At 42.9% G+C, this 19327-nt stretch overlaps 3 protein-coding genes across 5 annotated transcripts; 2 read left to right on the top strand and 1 right to left on the bottom strand.

Moving 5' to 3' along the window:
* Nucleotides 1-481: 481 nt before the first annotated feature.
* acbd7 (acyl-CoA binding domain containing 7) lies at nucleotides 482-2245 on the top strand. Its single transcript, XM_028424602.1, has 4 exons — nucleotides 482-814; nucleotides 1468-1585; nucleotides 1673-1735; nucleotides 1838-2245. Exons 1-4 carry the CDS (start codon nucleotides 803-805, stop codon nucleotides 1909-1911), a joined length of 267 nt encoding a protein of 88 aa, XP_028280403.1. The 5' UTR covers nucleotides 482-802; the 3' UTR covers nucleotides 1912-2245.
* Nucleotides 2246-3029: 784 nt separating this feature from the next.
* Nucleotides 3030-8960, top strand: crot (carnitine O-octanoyltransferase). 2 transcript variants are annotated; one of them, XM_028424599.1, is made up of 17 exons: nucleotides 3030-3164; nucleotides 3653-3776; nucleotides 4051-4175; nucleotides 4259-4440; nucleotides 4524-4648; nucleotides 4763-4871; nucleotides 5007-5100; nucleotides 5201-5326; nucleotides 5418-5519; nucleotides 5624-5707; nucleotides 5796-5903; nucleotides 6454-6584; nucleotides 6683-6806; nucleotides 6883-6961; nucleotides 7475-7568; nucleotides 7706-7825; nucleotides 7908-8960. In XM_028424599.1, exons 2-17 carry the CDS (start codon nucleotides 3662-3664, stop codon nucleotides 8026-8028), a joined length of 1839 nt encoding a protein of 612 aa, XP_028280400.1. In that variant the 5' UTR covers nucleotides 3030-3164; nucleotides 3653-3661; the 3' UTR covers nucleotides 8029-8960. The 2 variants fall into 2 exon arrangements, with proteins under 2 accessions (XP_028280400.1, XP_028280401.1); XM_028424600.1 differs by having other exon boundaries at nucleotides 3034-3164; nucleotides 3631-3776.
* Nucleotides 8961-8976: 16 nt separating this feature from the next.
* abcb4 (ATP-binding cassette, sub-family B (MDR/TAP), member 4) lies at nucleotides 8977-18406 on the bottom strand. Of its 2 annotated transcripts, XM_028424597.1 has the most exons (29): nucleotides 18376-18406; nucleotides 18202-18267; nucleotides 17993-18073; nucleotides 17730-17805; nucleotides 17279-17444; nucleotides 17138-17183; nucleotides 16872-17063; nucleotides 16612-16783; nucleotides 16400-16524; nucleotides 15975-16146; nucleotides 15759-15872; nucleotides 14660-14770; nucleotides 14461-14586; nucleotides 14183-14386; nucleotides 13924-14094; nucleotides 13515-13676; nucleotides 13258-13434; nucleotides 13010-13156; nucleotides 12827-12931; nucleotides 12669-12746; nucleotides 12517-12600; nucleotides 12225-12428; nucleotides 12021-12121; nucleotides 11797-11937; nucleotides 11106-11262; nucleotides 10810-11007; nucleotides 10371-10577; nucleotides 10021-10167; nucleotides 9739-9945 (listed from the first exon to the last, which is right to left on the bottom strand). In XM_028424597.1, the coding sequence occupies exons 3-29, from the start codon at nucleotides 18055-18057 to the stop codon at nucleotides 9739-9741; spliced, it is 3855 nt and encodes a 1284-aa protein (XP_028280398.1). In that variant the 5' UTR covers nucleotides 18058-18073; nucleotides 18202-18267; nucleotides 18376-18406. The 2 variants fall into 2 exon arrangements, with proteins under 2 accessions (XP_028280399.1, XP_028280398.1); XM_028424598.1 differs by lacking the exon at nucleotides 18376-18406 and having other exon boundaries at nucleotides 8977-9945; nucleotides 17993-18066; nucleotides 18206-18371.
* Between the last annotated feature and the right edge of the window lie 921 nt (nucleotides 18407-19327).

The following is a 19327-nucleotide window of genomic DNA, read 5'->3' as shown; positions in this document are numbered from 1 at the left end:
CAGGCCACTTTCATATGTGGTCCTAAATCAGATACGTATCCGATTTTTTGCAATGCGACCTGAAGCTGGATCCATACTGAACGGCTATGCGGCATATAGCCGACTTTTGTGTCAGTGAAAGGCGACAGACGTCACAATTCTGCGACACAGGAGCGGGCAGACAAGCGGTGTTGTTAGCAACCCGCAGCTGTTGCCAAGAAGTAGAGCCCAACTCCAAACCGCTTGTTCACAGATGAGGGAGATGAATGTTAAGAATGAAGTCAGTGTCGCTAAAAGCACCCACACACATCTCTGTACAGACGTTGCAGCTACTGCTGTCTTCCTTCTCAGCGTTCTTCTTAATATTATTTAATTATGTTGGCTACGATCGGACATTAACATAAAGCCACACAAGCACACGTCGTGTCCTCTTCTGCGCATGCGGGTCACTTCAGGGCCGCAGTCCGTTCACACAGGAGAGTGGTAGCAGTCGCATATTTTTTTGTAAACACCAAAAAATCGGATTTCACCAAAAAAATCCGAATTGAGCATTAAGACGTAGCCTAAGAGGCCACTGTTACAAATCGCTAAAGGAGGTTTGGATTGCAGGGTTTCAAAGCGTGTGTGTGTGTGTGGGGCTGACAGCCAGCCAGCCAGCCAATCAGCTCCTCCGCCGCGCTGCGTGTCCTCCTCTGCAGGCCTCTCCTTGGCTCACAGTATTTTTGCAACGATCAGCTGTGCTGCAATTACAGCTGCGCAAAACCCTCCAGAGCAAGAAGCGCGTTGACCTGCGGTACTGCTGTGCGAGCCTGCACCTGCGATCATGACTCTACAGGTAAGCAGAGGAAAGGCAGTTGCTGCTTTTAGCCTTCATTTGAGTGTCTTATAAGATGCATCATTGTCGCCGTTGAATGAATAGCGGTTTGGGCGGTGCCACGTTCACGCCATCCACTGTATGTAGTGTCATCCATCTTTGATAGAGTGTTTGATGTAAATGAAGAAAGCCAGCTCTAATCATAGTTAGTAGAGATAGAGAGAGCAAGAAAATATTATGATGCAAGAGGCTACAGATACATTAAGCAATTTCCCCTGGGATTAATAAAGTATTTCTGATTCTGAGTGCCAACTTAGTTGACTAAGGTTTAGAGTTTTTTTCCCCCTAAAAAGGTTTCCTGTGGTCTATTATTATCTGTTCTCCACGTCCCAGATCTTTTGTAAAGCAGATTAGAAGTAGGCACAAAGACTCTTGAATAAAAGCTCATTGTTTCTCTTCAACTTGTGCAATACTTAGTTTCCCGGACTTGATCCGTGGGCTGGAAAACTAGGCACAGATTTGTCATTCCGCATCGTCTGTCACTAATACATGCACATTTTAATACTTTTATACACTCCTTCCTTCTGAAACTAGGCTTCTATCCAGGTTTATAATGTAATGGTGATGATGTGACTAGTTGGAGACTCTCTTTCCTCTCTGCTTGTCCCCCACAGACAGAGTTTGAGAAGGTGGCAGCAGATGTGAAGAAGGTGAAGACGCAGCCTACAAATGAGGAGCTGCTGGGCCTGTATGGTCTTTATAAACAGGCAGTAGTTGGAGACGTTAACACTGGTACTGTGTGACTTACAGCACATAAACCAAATCACTTCATTGTAGTGTTGCTTTCATTTCATTCTGGGCATGTCCTTCTGCTTATAGATAGACCAGGAGGCATAGATGTTAAGGGGAATGCCAAGTGGGATGCCTGGAACTCCCGGAAAGGTAACATGAGTGTAAAAGTGAAAATGAATAAGACGTCAGCACTGTTTAACTAAAACATTGGAGAAGTTTTGTAATGCTTTCATCCTTTATGCACTCTTTCAGGAATGTCCAATGATGATGCCATGTCAGCCTACATTACACTCGCTAATGATGTCATCAGCAAGTACGGGATGTAAGGCTTGAGGCAGAACTAATGCAAAAATGACAACAGACTAATTCAGTCACTGAAACAAGCTGCTGCTCATGTGAGAAACAGCCTTCTGCTGCCCGAGGCCATAATTATGCAGAATAATGACTGATTTAACCCTTTCCTCTGACTTTTTTTTATTTTATTTTACATAGTCTTATTATTTGTAACTGATTAACTCTTACTGTATCCTTTCAGGTAAAAAAAAATTAATATAAAATGTACTGTATGCTACACTTTTATTTGTAGTTTGAATTAAAAAAAACTTAACACTGTCATATAGGCACATGGATGTGTTGAAAATAAAACTCTTTTGCACTGCTTTTTGCCTTTTGAACTCAGTTGTGAACTCTGAATGACTGTATCTTACTGGAACACACAAAAGATGGTCTATGCAAACTAAACATGCACTACAAACAAAGTGCATGTTTCGACAAAACAAGGAAAAGAAGAGGACAAAGAGAAGCAAAAAGGGGAGAGAACAGCTCAAATAAAAAATAAACAAATCAGAATACATGAAAATGACAAACAACAAATGCAAAATGCCCCCCCCCCCCACAGAACTGTTTATATAAAACTATAACTAAAACTGTTTAAATAAAAGTAAAATTTCCTTTCCTTTACAGTGTTAATTAACCAAATCATACACATAACACAAATAAAAGCAAATATTTCTGTGTGAATGTGGTGTACATACTTTTGCTTTAGTCACTGTTGTAACATGAAACATGTGGGTCCGAATTGTGTTGGGCTGTTTTCATCAATAAACTCATCATATTGTTCTGTGCAGTGAGAGGGTTTGTAGATTTTGATCCACTTCACTCATATTAAAATGAATATTTATTATTGTCCAGCATGGAACGGATGAATGGCTGTACTAACCAAAAGCCACTGAACTGTAGCCTAATTGAGTCAGAAACAAAACAATAGTACACAAACAAATATGTAAACAAGAGTTCAAATTTGCCTCTTCATAATGTCATCTTTTTTTACGTAGATATTGTTTTTATATTTCAACCCCGCCGCAGCACAAACTCCTTTTTTATGCTGATAAATATTTAGGTCAGACCGACGCATGCGCAGTGAGTTGTTCCGGGCTGGCACCGGGACAGCGCCTTAGTGGGGTAAAGGTGACCGGTTTGTGTGTCTGCAGCTGCGGAGAACGACACAACGAGCGGCTCACGTAGTCAGCCAGCAAAATAAAGTTATATGCAGTAAACCGAGGGACGTATCCCGAAGAAGGTGAGCTAACAAAACTAGCTAGCAACTTTAGCAGTTGTTGTTGGATTAGCATTAGCGATTCGATGTAGATGATAACGGCTAATGCGTTTACTGTTGCGTGTTTACTGTTTTATGGTTAGACTGTGTGGGTAGGGAACGTATAGATCTGATATGTCCACCTGCTCAGGTGTCACGTATGGGAGCCATTAACCTCACTATAGGAAGCTGAAACCTTGGATGTACCGTAGTTTTAACCTAAAAACTGTGATACGCGTTGACATTAGTCTGCTCCACCAGCTATCTAAAATCAAACCTTTTTTAAATATTTAATACTGGAGGAATCACCCATGTTGCTGTTCTGCTAAACAGTTAATGATTTGCGTTTTGATAATGAATAATGAAAAAGTTTAAAAAAAATAGATTTATCTTTATCTGTACCATAAAATGTGAAGTTTGACAGGTTTGACTCATACCAAGACTATCACAGTTGATCCTTTTTATCAACACAGGGAGAAGAAATGGCCAATCATTTGTCAGAGGCTGTGCCAGAGCGGACCTTCCAGTACCAAAGCAGTCTGCCACCTCTGCCTGTCCCGTCACTAGAGAGCAGCCTGGCTAAGTACCTGGATGCAGGTGGGATACCTAATGTCCCTGTTATTGTCTTTCACACATTTGCTAATATTTAATCACAAATAAGCCAACCACACACGAATATGTGTTATTTCAATGTCTTGAGCATTGTTTTGAGATGTATAAAATAGAAATAGATAAAACCAAAGAAACCAAAGAAATACTCTTAATTTTGCAGGTGTGCAAAACATTGAGTGGTTGTGTCGTTATTTTGTACATATATTGAGTGAATCCACAGAAAATGACCAAAACTTGTTTCCCCTTCATTGTCCACCAGTTAAGCCATTTGCATCTGACACGGAGTTTAAAGCTACAGTGGACATTGTGAAGAACTTTCAGGAAGGTGTTGGCAGAGAACTGCATCAGAAACTTCTGCAGAGAGCTAAGTCAAAGAAGAACTGGGTGTGTAAGCTTTAAAGGGATTGTTTTTGTCCTCTTTAGTCGTGGATGTGGATACTCAGCTCACAGTTTTTTTGATTCTTCAGCTTGAAGAATGGTGGTTAGACACAGCGTATCTGGAAGTCCGCGTTCCCTCTCAGCTGAATGTGAACTTTGGCGGACCAGCACCCTACCTGGAGCACTGCTGGCCTCCTGCAGAGGGATGTACTCTGCAGAGGGCCAGTGTTAGCACATGGCACACATTGCAGTACTGGAACCTGATCCGAACGTAAGACGTGATCACACAAGTGTTTTTGCAGTGTATTTCCCTGTTTTTCAGTTGAAGTCAGACGTTTGTGTATGTTATTAAAGGGAGAGGCTGGCTCCTCAGAAATCTGGGGAAACTGTGTTAGACATGGATCAGTTCAGAAATCTCTTCTGCACCTGCAAAGTACCTGGAGTGAAGAAGGACACTATTAAAAACTACTTCAAGACAGGTAGTGTACAGTCCACTCATCATTTTTGACATTCTGACTAAAAACTTTTAACTTTGACCTACTTGTGAAGTTTACATGTTGCTGTTGAGTAATGTACATTTTGCTGTCACATAGAGTCAGAGGGTCCATGCCCCTCCCACCTGGTGGTGATGTGTCGTGGGCGGATTTTCACATTTGATGCACTTTTTGATGGACAGATTCTCACTCCTCCAGAACTTTTCAGGTGATACACAAATACACAAAACTGACAGGACTTATATGTTCAGTATTTGAACACAAGATAAAGAGTCTTTTGGACTGCGGAAAGAAAAGCACCCAGTGTTGATGTGTGTGTGTCTCTGTGTGTTAACACGTGTAGGCAGCTGAGCTATGTGAAGAAGCGCTGTGAGGGAGAGCCAGAGGGAGATGGAGTGGCTGCTCTCACCTCTGAGGAGAGGACTCGTTGGGCGAAGGTAAGGGTGGTCACATTCAGAGGAACATCAGGCTTTGAAAAAACTCCTCATATACAAAGTATAAAGAAGATCAATACTCCTTTGTTTACATCCTCTGCAGGCCAGAGAGCATCTAATAAGCATTGACCCATACAATAACACGATCCTGGAGACAATTCAGAGCAGTCTGTTCATCGTATCTCTGGATGAGACTAAACCCTACTCTACCCCAGAGAACTACTCGAATGTAGGCACACATTTGAATTCTTTACGTTTTCATGTAGTAGCTATGAGTTTGATAGCGTGACTTTTTTCTTTAATTTTCATTTAATTTGCAGATGGCCCTGGAAGCCCTTACTGGAAACCCCACCATCCGCTGGGGTGATAAGTCATACAACTCTCTTGTGTTCTCAGACGGAACCTTTGGGTCCACATGTGACGTGAGTTTTGCTAGACAGCACATTTGTTTCATTAAACAACACATTTTTAGAAAGTATATATATAGATATAGATATCATGACTAGATTAAACATTTGTTTTGCAGCATGCTCCATATGATGCCATGGTTCTTGTGTCTATGTGTTGGTATATAGACCAGCAGCTCAAGGCTACAGAAGGCAAATGGAAGGTAAAGCCTTGCTTGTTTGTGTACATAAATTAAAAGAGCTCTCGTTGCTGTTTCATTTTTCACACTCAGTACTGGTACTGCATTTTAGGGCTCAGATGCAGTCAGATCAGTACCCACTCCAGAAGAGCTTGTCTTTACTCTGGATGAAAAAGCCTGCAGAGATATCAGCCTGGCCAAACAGCAGTACCTGGAATCGGTGAGCCTGTGTTTAGACTGAGGGTGCAACGGTTCATAAATCAACAGTTCAGTTTGTATCACAGTTCTGAGGTCAGGGTTTTTGGCTTTGTGCACGATTGGGCGCAGAGTTGTGTGGGTCTCCTCTCTGCCTAGAATGCAGAGCAGAGAGGAGGCTGCTGTGTGAAGCTCCTGTGAGACTGACTGCCTGTGAGTGCTTTGGGGCAGAGGAGGAGCTCACAGTCGCTGCTCGTTGAGGAACTTCAAAACGATACATGCTTTCATGCCAGTCTCCAAAAGTCATCAGAGAAAGTTGCTAGATTTGTCGCTAGTCACCTTTGACAACATTCAACTCTGTGGCAGTGGGAAAAATGCCTCCCTGCATTACTGCACATGTCCACAACTGAGCAAAACACATGCCCCGAACCGAGACACATGTACTGAACAGTTCGGATTTTCTTCCTCAACCTTCCCATCTCTAGTTCAAATGATCAAAGCCTGATTTAAAAAATGACTTGTACATGCAGAAATAATTACAGCTGTTGGACTGATGTGTGTCTGGGCTTTTACAGTCACAGGACCTGCAGGTTGTGTGTTACGCCTTCACAGCATTTGGAAAAACAGCTATCAAACAGAAGAAGCTGCATCCAGACACTTTCATTCAGCTGGCGATGCAGTTGGCTTACTACAGACTGCACAAAGAGTATGCACTGGTTAACCACTTTCCTATCTGTTTACTAACACCTTTATGATGATGTTTTTGAAGCTAATCAAGATTATGACCTTCATTTTCTCCCGTAGCCATGGAAGCTGTTATGAGACAGCAATGACACGCAAGTTCTACCATGGCAGGACAGAGACGATGCGACCCTGCACTCAGGAGGCTGTGAACTGGTGTAAAGCCATGATGGATCCCACATGTGATGTAAATATTTTTGCTCTGGTTAAATCATACAGAACATCAAAGCAGTGGAAGTTTTTTGTAAACATTTTTTTCTCAGGTTAATGCCAGGAGGAAAGCCATGCTGCAGGCCTTCAATAAACACAACAATCTGATGGCTGAAGCACAGGAAGGCAAAGGTCAGTTCACAGAATTGTGTATTTCTGTATAAGTATTTCAGTGTAACAGTTCATTATGGAAGGCGGACCATTACATATTGATGAAAACTGGAGTTTTTTACAAATGTACAGAAGGTCATGGTGGTGACTTTAGCAGCATGTCCTGGCAGGACATGCTCAGATATTATACTTTAAGCAATTTCCAGTTGGGATCATTAAAGTATTTCTGATTCTGATTCTGTTTATAAAGGCCACATATATGTAGGTCATGTTATTCAGAGGGTTAGGGTTGACTAAAGAAACAAATTAGTCAGTAGACTGATCTTACAAAAAGCATTTCCTCTTCGTTTTTTAAGTCATTTCTTTATGACATGTCATAGCCTCAACAACTCAGGATTAGGAAGCTACTCCTCCATTTTTTAGAAGTCTAAAGTACTATAACTTAAAAACCTCTGGTCAAAATGAAATCAGCCCGTGGTCACTGAAGAGCACCTACAGTGTCAGCTGGATATTTGTTTGCTGTTTTGTCTCCAGGTTTTGACAGGCACCTTCTAGGGCTGTATCTTATCGCCAAAGAGGAGGGATGTCCTACTCCAGAATTGTTCACAGATCCACTCTACACACGGAGGTACTGTCTCTTTAAAGATACTGGTATACTAGCCAGTATCCACACTATATCACTATATATATATATATTCTAAGTGACTGTACATTAGCTAGAAACTGTTTTTCTGTCTGTGTGTAACTGGGTGTGTGTTTGTGCAGTGGAGGCGGTGGTAACTTTGTGCTGTCATCCAGCCTGGTGGGTTACACTACAGTTCTGGGGGTAGTGGCTCCCATGGTGCACCAGGGCTACGGTTTCTTTTACCGTATCAGAGATGACAGGTGAGCATACAGATGTTTTCCTAAATATAACCTACTGAAAACCATGCTTAGAAAAAACACATTATTACATTCCTCCCTCTAGGATTGTGATCTCCATCTCAGCCCGGAAATCTTGCCGTCAGACAGACGCTGCGTCGCTGTTTAATAGCTTCTCTAGCTGCCTGCATGAGATGTTCCACCTCGCTACTATGTCTCAGCTATAGATGCTTAGAGCAGGATACTTTAAACACTTACCTCTCTGCCCCGTGTGAGTATCAGTACACATACAGACAGCACAAATCAATGCAAGAAGTACAGAACGTGTACTGTTAAAAATAGTCTGAAAATTTCCATGTAAACAGTGTTTTGAGGTGTATATAGTTTAACTAATTTTGAATGTCCACATTGAAGAAGCCTAGGACTGGATGAATGGAAAAATCATTTGGGCATTAATTTTAACTCTAAAAATGCATTCCATTGATACTACTACCACTACCCCTGTATATAAGAAGAGCTCGTTGTAAGCAGGTGAAAGCTATTACAGTTTTCATTTAATACTGTTGTGTGAATGGATCCATCTAAAATGTACACACTGGTTCTTTAAAAAAAGAAGAAAATGTGCAGAATAGTTGCAGTATCATGGTTGTTTTTATTTCCTTACCTAAATAGTTTGATTAAAAAAAATAGTTGTATTCTGATCTAAGGTAGGAGGACATCTAGGAAGTTTGCCATCAAGGTTTTCAGGGCAAAGGGAATCACTGTGATATAAAAGTTCTGACAAGGTTCTGCAGACACCATATATAAGAACCACCGAGCATGCTCTGTCAAACCATAACTCACTGTTTTACTGTTTAGGACGGTTTGGTTTAAAATCCCTTTGTAACGTTAACACTGAAGGCAGATTCACTTACGTAGCTAGATGAAAAACCCTCTGGTTGTCTAATAGTTTCTGCACAATGTGTAGTTTCACATCTGTTGAGTTACAGACACCTGAATGTGCACTTGACTTCTGTTAAATACCATGTAGAAACTCTCACATGTTCTCTGCCTTAATATACTGAATGTTGACTAAACTTTTCTAACTGTACAACATGTTGGAAGCAGGTGTGTAGTGCAGTATGAACATTCTGATGAATAAAGTTTCCAGTTAAATGAATACAATGATGCAACTGTTCCGTATTTGAATATAAAATTTTAATAGTTACATATTAGGCACGTTCTTCAAATATATTAGTGATGTAGAATCGTCTGTAGATTCTTGGTGGAGAGAACACAGCATTTTCTAGGTCGCTGCACTACTTGCTTCATTATGAAGCTGAACTCAGACATTACAGTACAGAACATGTTAACAATGACCCCCTGGTCCCAAGTTATACTCAATGGCAATAAATCCAGTGCATTGTTAGTTTTGATCATAGTGCATTTGTCGTTGACAGTTTGCCCCTAACAAGAGGAATTTTAAGAGTTAGAGACTGGCCATAAACAAAGGAAAGAGCTCAATCACACCAAGCAGGCAATGATGAGGTAGGAAGTGCTGAGAATTGGTGAGGAGCTGAGGGAAGAAAAGGGACAGAGAATGACAGTTTGACTTGTTGCAGCAGGAAAAGAACAGCATGGCATCCTATAAATTTATCAAGCTCTGGAATCACTTTTTCTATTTACTTTACTTACATAATCAGCAGTTTTCTGTCTACATATACCAAAAGGGACCAAAAAAGCTGCCACTAATCAACAAGAAGTTAGATTTTAAACCTAGGCTGTAACTTGCATGACACGAACAACACATTCACTCCTCAACTGGTCCACTGAATCTGTCAGTCTGAAACTGCATAATGGTACAAACATTAAACAGGGAGCAGGTGATAAAAGGCTCCACCCAGCCCTGATCTACCATAATGAACAAAGGAGTGTAGTTATTTGGTTGCTGCATCCTCTCATTCCCTCCTATAGCCCAGCTGTGTGGTGACCAACATGTAGTAGACTCCCTTCTTTGCCAGCAGCTGTTGATGTGTGCCCTCCTCAACCACCTCTCCCCCCTGGAAGACAGCAATGCGGTCTGCATTTTGGATGGTGGACAGACGGTGGGCCACAATGATGCATGTCCTGCCCTTGCTGGCCTGGTCTAGGGCATCCTGCACCACCTGTGGAGAGACCAAATTGTGAAACGCTTGTGGTTGTTAGGGGAGGCGATGTCATCTGAGTAAGCAATCACTCACCTTCTCGCTCTCAGTGTCAAGTGCAGAGGTGGCCTCATCCAGGAGCAGCACTTTGGGGTTGCGGAGGATGGCTCGGGCTATGGCTATTCGCTGTTTTTGACCACCTGACAGCTGAGTCCCCTTGTCACCTGCCTGGGTTTTGTACTTCTGCTCATGGAAACAGAAAGATGGGTGTCACTGTAGATGCCAAAATTAGATGTGTCGCAGAAATCACACACTTGGCAGCCTGATTGTATAAGGACACACACAGTACAGCTCCAAAACTACAAGTTCAAACACACACACGGCGCTTTTATTGACCTTTTAATGTTTTATCCATCTGCACTTCTATAAAAAGTCTCATAATTTACCTGTGGCAGGTCTTGTATGAAGCTGTGAATGTTGGCCGCTTTAGCAGCAGCCTCTATCTCCTCCATGGTTACCGTGCGGCTGTTGTCTCCGTAGGCAATGTTTTCAGCCAAAGTGCAGTCGAACAGGACAGGCTCCTGTGAGACGATGCCTATCTGGGATCTCAACCAGTGGATGTTCAGGTGCTTGGCATTCATGCCATCAAGAACCTGATAAAAAATGGTGACTGAGCTGAGTGATGTCATCACTGCTGAAGGTTTATGGAGATTCAGAAAATGAAGGATTGTCTAGATAACGGCGCACATGTAGTAGTCTTTGATAACATCTTAAGGTCTCATCAGTGCTGACAGCCATAAACACCTCACTCAGCTAACCATTAACTAATTACTTGTAGGGGCTGTTAGACAGTCGATTGCACAGAATGTGAGTTTGTTGCCTCACCACTCTCCCTTCTAAGGGGTCGTAGAACCTCTCCAGGAGTTGGATGGTGGTACTCTTTCCACAGCCGCTGCTCCCCACCAAAGCCAGAGTCTCTCCCTTCTTCACCTGCAGGTTCAGGCCTTGCAGGATGGGCACATCAGGGCGTGATGGGTAGTTAAACTTCACGGAATCAAAGCTCACGTTGCCATCAAATTTGTCCTAAGGTTTAAACACATTACGGAGGCATGACATGTTACTCTGTGTTCCTTTTAAATAGCTGTATTTGTTTGTGGTGTGCGGGGCTTGGTGTTGCGTACCGGACTCTCTCCTTCCTGTGACAGATTATCAATGGCAGGCTGTTTGTTCAGCAGCATCATGAGGTGGGATGCAGACAGTTTGGCCTTAGCGTAGTTTGGAGCAAAGGAGTTGGCCTCTCCAACAGCCATGGCGCCAAAGAGAACAGCCGAAATCACACTGCCAGAGTAAGGTAAACTCAGATTAGATTCTTTACCCAGGTAACAGTCAGTGGAGTGTAAAATGGGATTACGGTACATAAACTCAAGCTAACATGGACCTGAAGGCTAATGTGACTGATATACAGATATTTGTGATTCAGCTGCTCTAGGTGATGTCAGTGTATCAGAATGTTTATAAAGGGCTTTAAGATTATGATCAAAGGAGGAGATGAGTTATTATTTCTATGTTTTATAACATTCTAGTCTGAGGCATAGTGTGAAGTTTGGACTTCTTTATATAACAGAGCATAAACAAAGGCTTCTCCCAGCAATGACCAACACGTGATTGGTGCAGGTGTCCCATGTGCTCCAGGTTTACAGCCCGGCCAGTCACAGTGGCCTTTCACATGCTTTGAGGGTAAATGATTAACAGCAGTATAAACACTTTCTGCTCACTGGTTCAGATTACCTGCTGTCAGTGTATACAATCTGTACAACATATTCACTCCACTGTTAATCTCCTGGATAAGAGACTCTGTCCCTGGTTACTCACAGGAACACCCCTTCAGCATCCATCCTTCCTGACTGGATGAGCCAAGCTCCAAAACGGAAACAAGCAGCATATGCAAAGTAGATCATGGCCTGGGAGAAGGAGTATGTAATGCCGTATATGTGGGCCTTTTTCTGGGAGTTCCTGTACAAAGAGTAGGAGAAAGATGCAATCAGAGATGCACATATTCATACTGTATGTCCTGGTCAAAATGTCATTCGTCTTACTTATATGGCACTTCGAGGTTTTCCTGATACAAAGCTTCAAACTTGGCTTCTCTGGTCAGCGAGGCAACTGTTCGAATATTCTCTATGGCCTCTGTAGCGATCTATAGAAACATTCAGAACAAACAGATGTTCTTGTTGTGACACCAGTGCTTTAATGAAATATGTTCATCCTTACTTGAGTCATATGTCCCGCTCCGTCCTTACCTTTCCAGCCTTCTCCAGCTCCTTCTTGTCTTTGGCAGCGTGTCCGGTTAGCATTTTTATCTCTATAGCTCCAGCCGCTGCTATGAAGGGCACCACAGCCAGGAGGAGGAGGGTCAGCTCCCAGCCATACACCAAGGCCAGAATCACACCTGTGCCCAAGTTGGCAAAGTTTTGTGCGAGCGTCGCCATACGAACTCCTGAAGCCTGAGCAGACGGTAGAGATGAAAACAAACATCAGGATTCACCGTATTATTTGACGATTCTTTGTTGTAAGGTCTCTGTCGAGGCTTACCCCTTGCACTTGAGCTGCGTCTGTAGCCAGTCTTGTAGTGAGCGCCCCAACACTGTTTTTGGGTTCATCAAACCAGCCAAGATCCTATAACAAAATATGAAAATGATCACAGGGAACACCATCACTTCTTAATTTCAGTGTTCTTTACAAACCTGTCTCATCATGGCCTTAAAAGCCAGAAGTCTCAGTTTCAGGGTGAGAACCTCTCCAGATTTACCAAAACAGAAACCCTGTAATATGAATATGTATGTTTTTAAACTGCACCACAATCATCTGTGAGCGTGTGTAAAATGTATGTCTGCATACTTACCTGCAGGAACATAGTGACAAAGGATACACCTCCAATAGCAACAAACATGAGGGAGAAGAAGTTAGATCTTTCCCTGACGACCACTGGATCTGGCTCTGCAAACACCTTAGAAGAGAGTAAACAACTCATTGACAGCTTTGCAATTGTGCTGCACATAAAACAACTTAGAGTAGAGTAACCTACGGTGATAATCTTGGAGAAGAGGACAGCGAACAGAGGCTGTATAGCTCCATTGATGATGGCACAAATGGTCCCCACTAGAATGAAAGGCCACTCAGAAATGTTGAGACGCATCACTTTAAAGAACGACACGGGGGGGACATTTTCATCCTGCACAAAGAGGAAGGAGGATGAGCTGAGTCGCATCTGCTTTCTTTTTAAACTGAATTTATTCCATAACTTTGTTAAAGCATTCACACACAACAGCTCACCTCTTCAGTCTTTTCCTTTAACTCCTCCACCTCCTCTTTCTCTTTCTCCTTTTCTGAGGCAGCCCTGGAGGAGCCTCTTGTGGATTTCCTCCTGCATAGTCCAGACTCTGACTTAACTAATGGACTCTTCTCCTCCTCATTCTCTGCCTCCTCTTTCTCTGTGACACTCTGAAAAGTCTGTGGTGGGAACAAAACAGAAGGAAACTGGAACAAACTGGAACAAAAACAGGTAGAGTTTCAGTTTGTGCTTGTGTTACCTGCATGGTGACCAGTGTGTGGTAGACTCCCTGTTTCTCCATCAGCTGGCTGTGAGTTCCCAGCTCTACAATTTGACCTTTCTGGAAGCCAGCAATCACATCAGCATTTCTGATGGTCGAGAGCCGGTGAGCCACAATCAGCGTGGTGCGACCTAGTCGGACCTGCACACACAAATACAAGCTTCAGTGACAAACCACTTAACAAATGCAGTATTATTTACACATCTGTGTACTATATGTCTCCAGATTTACATAACACCAGTTTTGTTCTTGAACCCTGTTCATCAACTGCTGCTTTAGTCTCACATCCACACAGAAGCTTCTTTTTATAACTGTTCTCTGGATGCTCATAGTTAATCTCATGTAATAGTTAATCTTGTAGGTAAGGTGAATGTGTGAGTGTTTGTACCTTATCCAGAGCAGCCTGCACGATGGTCTCACTCTCAGCATCAAGAGCAGATGTGGCTTCGTCCAGAAGAAGGATTTTAGGGTTGCGGACTAAAGCTCGAGCGATTGCAATCCTCTGCTTCTGTCCTCCGCTCATTTGAGTGCCACGGTCTCCAACCAGTGTCTCAAACTTCTACTCAACAACCAACAAAGAGTGTATTAGAAAGTTAAGTCAGATAAGTTCAAGTGAGCATTATATGGAGGCACACATGTTCTCCTACATCAGGAAGCTTCATAATGAAGTCATAAGCATTGGCTTCTTTGGAAGCTTGTTCAATCTCCTGTTGCGTCACATCTGGTCGGCCGTATCTGATGTTCTCAGCGATGGTGGTGGCGAAGAGAATGGGCTCCTGACTCACCACTCCAATCATCTCTCTCAGGTAGCGGATGTTGAGGGTACGGATGTCGTGACCATCAATAGACACCTACAACATAGATGTACCTGTAAGTAGATGGACTGATTTTTTCCATTTGCTGATGCTGATTTATTGATACTTACAGATCCTTCCTGGGGATCATAGAACCTCTGCAGCAGCTGGATGGTGGTGCTTTTACCACAGCCGCTGCTGCCCACTAAGGCCATGGTCTGTCCGCTCGTCACGCTCAGACACATTTCATTCAATATCTGCAGATGAACAATGTCAGTGATGAGATCCCATCTGATTTAACATACAGTTTGAGTCAGTGGGGGGACATACTTTGACATCTGGCCTTGAGGGGTAGGTGAAGTGGATGTTGTTGAACTCAATGTTTCCTTTGATGAAGTCCGGCTTGTAGCCGACCTCTGAGTAGCTGTCAATGGTTGGATTCTGTTGAGACAAGAGTCACCGGTATTTCACTTACTCCTTAAGCTCTGCTCTGGTCTGTAGTTTGGTCACAGTCCAGAACCTGATTCTAATCATAACATCAAACAGACAATGGAAGGAAGGCTTCAGTGTATTTAACAAGGCTAATGTTTATTTCCATAGCTCCACACACACAAGCCTGTGTGGTGCGGCTAACGAAGGCTGAGCTCTGATTTGAGACTGTTTTATGTCTAAGCCTTTGGTCTTCCAGACAAGGCAGCAACATGTATCTGCAAGGCACCTTTGTGCTTTACAATAAAAGACATCTTCACACATAAATGACGGATTATATTGATTGCAAATGGCTCCCTAAAACACTACATTTTGTCATTTGGGTGAGGCAGGTTAAAGTCCAAGAAAGTCTATACAGAGGTGGCAGGTGGAGGTAATAAACTGAAACCTTCACCTTAGAGGTCGGCTGTTATAAGCTGCGTAAAAACGTAGGGATTAAGTTAAAGTATCAACAACCTACCAAAGCTACTTTATGAGGAATGACTAATTAAGACAGAATAGTAAATAAATGACTGTGTTGTTCTGTAAGAGATATACCTTCTAAAAAACTACTGGAAAGACTCCGGACAAAAAGTGTGGCTACTCAGAACATTTAAATTCCACTGATATCCACCCTAACTTCATCTGTTAATAATTATATTTGAGTCATTTTTGGGGAAAATAAATTGAAACGTAGTGGCAGTACACAGCTTTGGCTGTGCAACAGCAACCGAATGACCTGCTGTGTCTTCATTCGAACAGCAGGTGCTCCAATTAGAGCAAAATCCACCCGCCGTATCATTACTGACTCCAGGTTGTCGGCGGCATCAAAGCCGCTCTCCACAGTGCCAGAGCACAGTGGTGCCTGTTCAGTGATTCAAACTGACAGCTGTCCAGAAGCAGAGATTCAGATGACTACGAGGTATTTTATGTGTGCTTTGGGTCAAAAAATGTTGCTTACATGATCGATGATGCTGTACACTTTGTATGCAGCTCCGCGAGCACTGGCAAAGGTCTGTATGTTGGGAGAAGCCTGTCCAACCGTAAACGCTCCAATCAGCACAACAAAGAAGACCTTCAGACACACAGAGACACGGCGATGAACCTTTCTCAGAGTCTCCATTATGTTTAAAGAAATAATAAAGTGCAGACTTTCAGTCAGAGTGCGTCTACTCACGGTGAGCACATTTCCGATAGTGTACTCTTTGCTCAGAATGAGAGTACTGCCGTACCAGAAGGCCAGAGCGTAGGACAGGTAGATCATGAGGAAGGTGAACCCCATGGCAATGTTAGCAGAGATCGCCTTCTTTACTCCCATCCTCTTAGCATCCTCCAGGTTCTTATGATATCTGGTGTGCAACAAAAACGCAAAAACAAGGTTGTGTCCACATCTACTGTACAACAAAAATTAGATTAGGGTGAGTCTGCAGTGAGAAATGAGGGATTACTGTCTGCAGAAAACATTCAATTCAATTTAATTCCATTTTTAAGGGTTTTATTCAGTTACAGCCTTTTTCTGCAATCACTGCACTGGACAACATTGATCTGGCGTCTCACAGTAACAATATTCATGGACATTAGTGTATGTACGTGCATACAGACCTCTGGATCTCTTTCTCTTGACCACTGAAAGCAAACACCGTCCTGATGGCAGAGAGCACCTCTTCTGCCACAGCGCCAGCTCTGGCATACGCACTCTGTTCTTTAGTCGTAAAGGACGCCAGCACCTGTATGGACAAAGATGTGCCTGAATGTTATTGATAAGATTCCCGTGTCTCCATGATCCAAATAACAGAAGGAGAAGGGGTGCTTACCTTACTGAACAGCGCTGCTGAAATGGCGAGTGCAGGACTTACAGCCAGGATGACAAGAGTGAGCTTCCAGCCTTTGGTGAAGCCGATGATGAAAGATGCAACAAAGGTGGTGAAAGCCTGGACCAGCATCCCCGCCTTGTCACCGATACCCTCTTGGATTTTATAGACATCACTGTACGTGTAAATACCAACATTATGATTGTGATCTTCGGGTGAGTAAGGTTTACTCTCTCACTCTGTGTCATGTCTCTGTTACCCACTCTGTCAGACGTGTGTTGAGCTCTCCTGTCTCATTGACATCAAACCAGCCGATGTCTTGCTGCATGATGCGGTGGAAAAACAAGGTGCGGATTCGCTTGACCTGCCGCCCGGCTGCCAGGGTCCAGAAAGACACCTGCAGGTAGGCAGCGATGAGTACGCCGGCTCCCATCATGGAGTAGTAGATTGCAAATCTGAGAGAAGAGAAGTGAGATGTTAGCTGACTCAGTGCTTGGCCTGCCTGATGTAACATCATGTAACATCTTACTCAGTCATGTCCTCCTCCAAGGTGCTGTTAATGTTAATGGTGAAGTCTAAGGGACACAAAGGCAGCAAAATACAGTGTTAAACAAAGCTGCAATACTTCTAGAGTTATTCCTTTCAGGTCATAGTGTGCAGCCAGACTCACTGGGGAGGAGGCTGGTGTTTATGTGTGACGCGGCATCGTTCATTATAAAGCTGTCTGTCATGTCTCCAAAGACGATGCACATGAGAGGAAGCACGACCCCGTTGGTCATGGCCATGATCGTCCCAACGATGATCATCAGAATGTCCAAGCTGTCTGAAAACCTGAACTACACTCACACGAAGCGGAGAGTGTACAAACACCAAAGTGAGTGTGTTGAATGAGGGAAAAACTCTAAGCAGCCATTATCTTCTCACAGCAGGAGTCTGGTGGAGTTCAACCCAAACAACAGGAGGATGTGCTGCACTCCCATCCTCTCTAGCCACTTCCCTTCTTACCTAACACTCTCACAAAGCTTCACACACACTTAACTGTACTTTAGGAAAGTAAAAACTACGGTGCACACAAACACCTGACTGACAGAAGGAGATCAGACTATGAGAAGTGAGCTTACCACGGCGATGGGGCCGACCATGGGCACCTTTGGCTCCTTTTCTTTTTCCTTCTTTGTCTTTTCATCCTTGTTCTCTCTGAAGGAGTCATGTAAAAGTCACATATCTTCAAATATATAGCCGAACACTCTATGTTTTACGATTTGTCTTCTATTATTATCATTTCATGTAACAGCCTACTTTCTTTCAAACTTGTCATTCTCCATCACGTTTGAGGACTCATTATCTTGACTTGGTAGATAAAGAATGAAAGTATTCGTTTGACCTTAAATCTCCATTCTGCGCGTGTTTGGTGTTGGACAGTTCTTCCATCTCTTTCGTCTCCTCCATGTCTGGCTCCTGTCACAGAAGGAAACACAGTGTATAGACATTTAACACCTTAAATCATCTCCTAAATAAAACACAAGCGACAAAGAGCTAAAAATAAAAAGCTGCTGGACTCCAGGTACAAAATATAAAATAAAAGAAGTCGAGTCACCGTCTCTCGCTGTCTCTCCTCTGGTCGCTCCTCTGGTCAGGTTCAGTAGAGATGTTACAAGCCTGCAGTAAATTATGTGACGTCCTCCTCCTCCTCCTCCTCCTCACGTGTCTTTATAGCTTCTGATCGTGTGAAAGATACATATATACATGTTTTCCTTACTTACGTACTTATTAATTACATGTCTTTTCCACAGCAGGCAGCGCAAACCATCTATGCTGGGTGACTGGTTCCAACACACTTCATGTGGCGTTTCTTGCACATTTCCAGTTAAGGCGGATTTTTATGACAACAACGCCACAGCTGAGTTTATTGACACCACACTGTATGCTAAATGAAGCGAGCAGGTGTCGTTTACGTTGTTCTGTCATTTTATTAATGTGTGTAAATTGCTGATATTCTACGTGTGTATTATCCGCCACTTCTAACCTCCTGTTTTGGTTCGGTAAAAAGTTGGAGTCGAGAGTGGAGGGAGGTTAAATACAACACACAGGACCAGACCATGAGCTGTGTGTGTGTGTGTGTCAACTGACTAGGATATGCTGTTTCGTTGCATTGTACATGTGCAATGGCAATAAAGTCTCATCTAATCTGATATAATCTAATATGCACACTGTTTGATCTTATTGTTAATATCTATCTCTTTAGTAGAAAGTCCAGTCAGAAGCTGATATGATGATATGAGTGGGCAGCATGTCCTCTTCACCTGATGCTGCTCAAAGGTGTCAAATGTGAAGATGTAGTCAGAACAGTCATTTTATTTCACACACAGGTGTCTGTATAAGTGATAGGAGTGATCATTCTGTAAGAACATTTTATAGATTATAATTATGATATCACCTGTTAAAGTCTGACACAGACAGAAGGTTTCCCACAGAGGAGAGTCTTATCTCCATCGGTATATACATCAGTGTCACATTTTTCCTTTTGAAGGACTTTTTTTGCGGTTTGATGATGACAGCTGTTACTGCTGTGGTTTGTTGTATCTTCTAAAGTGCACGAAGTAGCTCTGAAACTAAAAACCACATACAGCACATCAGCCATGAACACATAAATAACTGCTGAGCTGCTTTTTCCATGTTCAATATACAAAATACATCTTCCCCAAAGAGCTTTGACATG

This window comes from Parambassis ranga, chromosome 16 (assembly GCF_900634625.1).
Source record: "Parambassis ranga chromosome 16, fParRan2.1, whole genome shotgun sequence".
NCBI classification, from domain to species: Eukaryota; Metazoa; Chordata; class Actinopteri; family Ambassidae; genus Parambassis; species Parambassis ranga.
Note: the sequence above shows the minus strand (reverse complement) of the source record. Positions and strands in the feature narration are given on the sequence as shown.